The 4,734-nt window shown below is 36.9% G+C and overlaps 1 protein-coding gene across 2 annotated transcripts; it reads right to left on the bottom strand.

The window, feature by feature from the left end:
* Nucleotides 1-208: 208 nt before the first annotated feature.
* Nucleotides 209-4,225, bottom strand: LOC147476697 (trans-resveratrol di-O-methyltransferase-like). 2 transcript variants are annotated; one of them, XM_086582085.1, is made up of 4 exons: nucleotides 2,789-4,225; nucleotides 2,639-2,700; nucleotides 860-1,686; nucleotides 209-641 (listed from the first exon to the last, which is right to left on the bottom strand). In XM_086582085.1, the coding sequence occupies exons 3-4, from the start codon at nucleotides 1,661-1,663 to the stop codon at nucleotides 339-341; spliced, it is 1,107 nt and encodes a 368-aa protein (XP_086438211.1). In that variant the 5' UTR covers nucleotides 1,664-1,686; nucleotides 2,639-2,700; nucleotides 2,789-4,225; the 3' UTR covers nucleotides 209-338. The 2 variants fall into 2 exon arrangements, with proteins under 2 accessions (XP_086438211.1, XP_086438210.1); XM_086582084.1 differs by having other exon boundaries at nucleotides 860-2,700.
* Nucleotides 4,226-4,734: the final 509 nt, after the last annotated feature.

Genomic DNA, 4,734 nt, shown 5'->3' with positions numbered 1-4,734 from the left:
TTCCTTGTTTATTTTAATTATTGAGGCCACTTTATTTGTGTAATTATTAGAGTTTGTGATGTCATTTCTCAATTTTATGTCTAAGGGACCAGCAATCGGGACCTTCCTCACTCCTCCAACCACCACCAAAATAAATATGTGCATATCTTCGATCTTTTCTTTTCTTTCTTTAAGAAAAATGTTGATTTTCCAGATAACACTGATCGAGTACCTAAGAATACAGGTCCCAATAATTTATTTTCTTCTTTTTTGTATACATAGATCAACCAGCTTGTACAATATGTTAAGGAAACAAACACAGATTATGATTTATGAGAACATAAGCAGAGCTTAGGAGATTAAGGAAAAACTTCAATAATAGACCTTAAACCTAGACAATGAGTTATCTTGTAACTCCTGAAACCAGACTCTAGGAAGAGCTTTTCCCATTCAATGACAGTTCTTTCTTTTCCAGTGACCAATGACATCATCAACATGTCGAAGCAGAGTTGTGTTTCTATTGATTCTTGCTTTCCTTTTTTGTCGTCCATTACTATGTCTATTATAACAACTTTCCCTTGCTTGTCTTTCGATGGAATTGCTTCCCTGCATCGCTTTAGTATCTTCACACATTCCTCGTCACTCCAGTCATGCATTATCCACTGTGTGATTAGAAAGTGAAGTCAGAAATATAGTCTATGTAGTTGTGATCAATTGCAGTTAATAGCATGGCCATATATGAATCTAACTAGACGTACAATTTATTGCTTAAGAATTACAGTGACTGCATATCTCAGAAAGGACTAAACCTTCATATTGAAAAGAAAGCTTAAAAGCGTTCATATTGGAACAGAGAGAGAAAAGGCGAAAAACAATATACCTTGAGTAGTATTATATCTGCAGAAGGTACAGACTCAAACATGTCACCTTCAACGATATCCAAGTTCTTACTCCCCTGCATGTTAGAGATTACATGGGGACGATCAAAATTAGTGCATCTCAAGTGGGGGAATGCCTTTGACATGGCCTTGGCCATAGTACCTGTGCCACCTCCAACATCTACCAATGACCTGAACCCCTCAAACATCGACTTACAATCTTTTACCACCACGCTCATCACAAACTCTGTATCACTAGCCATAGCGGCATGAAAGAACTTGTTAGTATCCAAGTGTTGGCCAAAGTAATCCCATACTTCCATCCCAAAGGCAGCCACAAACGGTGTAGACTCCTTCCCTTGGAACCAGGCACTCATGAAGTGAAAAGGTGTTACAAAGACGGGATCTATCATCATCAGTAAGAAAGACGACAAATTTGTCTCCCGAGTCTTTAGGAGGAGCTTGGATGAAGGCGTCAGCACATATCCTTCTTGATCTTCATGAATCTTTTGTACACCAAAGAAACCAGTGTGCACCAATATGCGCATGAGGCGAAAAATGTGAGCAGCCTTCACCTCAGGGATTGAAAGTGCCTTCGTCAACTCTGAGAGGGTTAAAGGCTTGTCATGGGTGGAGATGATATCCGGTATGCCTAATTGAACTGCACACTTGAGTGACATGGAGGTTATGTAGTTAAATGTATGGTTCCATATATGTGCTTGAGCTTCAAGTAGCTCATTTGTTCCATCCCCATTAGTGTTCTCCATATACGCAAACTTTCCCTTCCCCGTAGATGTTCCAATCATAACCAACTCAAGGACCTATATAGCTACACATACGTACTTAAGAAATAAATTGCCACTAATTAAATATAATCAGTTGGCCAGGGTGAGGCAATTAAAAAATCCCCAATTAAATTTAGTTTGGCAGTGAAATGATAGTATATAATCCACATCAGCATTTTCACACAAAAAGTCTTTAAAAAATTTAAAAAAAAAAAACTAAAAATACCAAATGTGTGGTCCTAAACGCTGAGGACCGAAGTCTTTTCCACAGACCACAGTTCCACACCATTCATTCGTGCGTATGCATGAAGAGCAGAACTACAATAGTCAAAATCATTAAATGTGGTTTGGTACTTAGTGGGGAAATCCCTCAACTCCTCATAAACAAAATAGTTTTAAATTTAGAGTATTATTGGCACACAATTCAACAAAAAGTCAATGACTTGATTCATAAGCGCTATCCACAAGAAATAAGCGCTATCCAATAAGCGCTATCCACAAGAAATAGATCGATAGATATAGATAGATAACTATTGAAAAAAAATGTTTGTGATCTCCTGATTGCTATGATGAAAAGGAAAAACAAAAGATAATGACAATGCACACAAAGATTTGTAACTTCTTGGGATTAAAAAGAAGTATTGGTTGAGTGATCAAAATGGCAAGAAGGTTATGAAGTCGGGGGTGTTTTGACTTCGAGCAGAGGAGAAAAAGATGTTCCTTACGAGCTTAAGAGATCTCAATGTACCTGTTGGGTTTAGTGGTAACTGGAAGAATATTGTCCAAGGCAATGCTAATGATTTGAGTGGAATGAAGTCTCATGATTATCACATTTTGATGCAACATTTGCTTCCAATGCTGATCCAACATGCATATCAAGATAGGAAGGAAGTCCGACATGTGATCATAAGTATTTGCACATTTTTTCGTGCATTATATCCAACACCTTTGTTTTTCAGCCGAAAACCTCAAAGATTGGCAAAGAAGTTAACTTACTTGGTGGTTGCCCTCCTGACATTGTGGCAACTGGTCGAATGTGTTAAAGAAGTTGACCCTACCTACAAGTTCCATGAAAGGAGCTTAGGAGAGAGATCTTACTTAGTTTACATTGATGAAGTACGTGTACAAGATGTTGCTCTACCATACCCTCATGATGCATGGTGTAAGAATCAAGGAGAGACTGGCCCAATAACTGTTATATGGCCCAAGTCATGTGTTGAGTTGTAGTCGTCTACATCTGTAGCACCCCAACTTTCCAAACAATTGAATCTGAGAACACATAAAATATCAGAAAAGTTAAACAAATTAATATTAAAAAGAAAATTCTTACTGGCACCCTGCCCAATTCGGATTTAAAGCTATGCTCTGATACCATTTGTAGCGCCCCGATTTTCCAGATAATTGAATATTCAAATAAAAGAGCTCTATCCAAATATTCAACCATCTAATAAACCAAGACGTAAGCGGGTTTGACTCACATGGGTCCAAACTATAACTAAAATATAAAACACCCCTTTGAACATTTCGTTCAAAGAAATTTCGACAGAGTTTCCTCTATATTTCTAACATTTCATAAATTTACAACCTGTCATAACCTGAAAATCAGATAATATACTTCCATTTAACATATTAAAACCTCAGTCGTAAACCCAACTACTAAAAGATATATTGATTCGTGGCACCGACTACTTAACCATCTCAACAAATGTCAATTAAATCAAGTAGCTGCAGCGCCCCGAAACCGATTTTTTACCCAATTATCGTCATAACTTCTAATTAATGAATTCATAACTAAAGACAATTAACATTATACTAAATTATTACAAAACCACTTAAAGGGAATAAATTTAGAACCAAGAAAGAGCTAAAAGAACCGCCTTAGCCAATTAGAGTACGCTTCACGTAAATTTTCTTAGTGAGCACATACGCCTTTTCCTATCTTCTGAGAGTCTGGTTGTCCCTGTCATTTAACACTTTCTAACACACAACGTTAGATGGTTAGCCAGTATATAACAATCAACCTAAATTAAATTTATTAACAACTGACAAGATTTACTTAACGGCTTACCTTTCGGCTACATCACCATGTTTGGCTTACCGTTTTTCTTATAAAAGTCCCCGCGTGCTTAATTAATTAACCAATATTTAAGAAAACACTTAAACGATCAACATCAATAACTATTGTTAGATATTATGTACTACGAGATTAAGATCATGCTTAACACGTAGAATCATATGTCAAAACCAAATTAAACATTAATACCCTATATAAAATAACCGATATCCCCTTGTTACAAGGGGTGGGGATTTTCCTATGGAAGCGGCTAAGCCGGGTGGCTGCCTACGTACCCATTTAGGGATCAAGCCAATCGTAGTTCTCCTATTGGGGTGTAAGCTTCTATGGGAATAGATTAAGTCATTCCGATGAGAAAGGCAGTATGGGTTCCTCACTCATGTTCTAATTAGGTAACGTCCCCTAAGGCTGAGTCCAATGGCTCCCTATCCCTTTAAAAGTAGTGTTAAAGTCAATAAAGTAGAGCTAAAGTCAATAAAATAGAGCTAAAGGCAACATATTTTACTCTCTATATAGAGAGTAAAATAGAGATAGAGAGTAGAATCCTTTGTATATATAAAGAGAAAATTAATGATAGAGAGTAAAATCTGTTAACTTTAGCTCTACTTTTAAAGGGATAGGGAGCCATTGGACTCAGCCTAATTAACCGATTCTCAACCTTGAATCGGTATTCTACCTAGCATGTCACTTCACTTCTACTTATTAGAGGTTTCACCGAATATCCAATCAAACAAACAACTCTCAATACAAAAAAAAGAAATATTAACTTATTTATATTTGAACTAGCCCGAATATAATTTCGCGAGAAAATAAACAATAATTTACGCTTGGCCTAATGTTGTCCCTAGCAAATGGCATATGAGTGACCTGGTATGGCTTGGTGCGGGCCTGGTAGAGGACAAAGTGTGGCCTTTAGGTACTTGGCTAGCATGCTTAAATACTAGTTTGGTTAACACATGAACTGTTTGTCCAACCAAACCAACTCCTCCATTAAATTTTCTCTCAGTAACAATAATTA

The sequence above is a fragment of the Coptis chinensis genome, chromosome 9, assembly GCF_015680905.1.
Source record: "Coptis chinensis isolate HL-2020 chromosome 9, ASM1568090v1, whole genome shotgun sequence".
NCBI lineage: Eukaryota > Viridiplantae > Streptophyta > Magnoliopsida > Ranunculales > Ranunculaceae > Coptis > Coptis chinensis.
The sequence above is the reverse complement of the archived record's forward strand: the minus strand, read 5'-3'. Positions and strand labels throughout refer to the sequence as shown.

Coding starts and splice junctions, on each gene's coding strand:
- LOC147476697 (XM_086582084.1), bottom strand. CDS start 1,663: ATGATTGGAACATCTACGGGGAAGGGAAAGTTTGCGTATATGGAGAAC. Junction 642..859: donor CAGATATAATACTACTCAAG/GTATATTGTTTT, acceptor CTAATCACACAG/TGGATAATGCATGACTGGAG.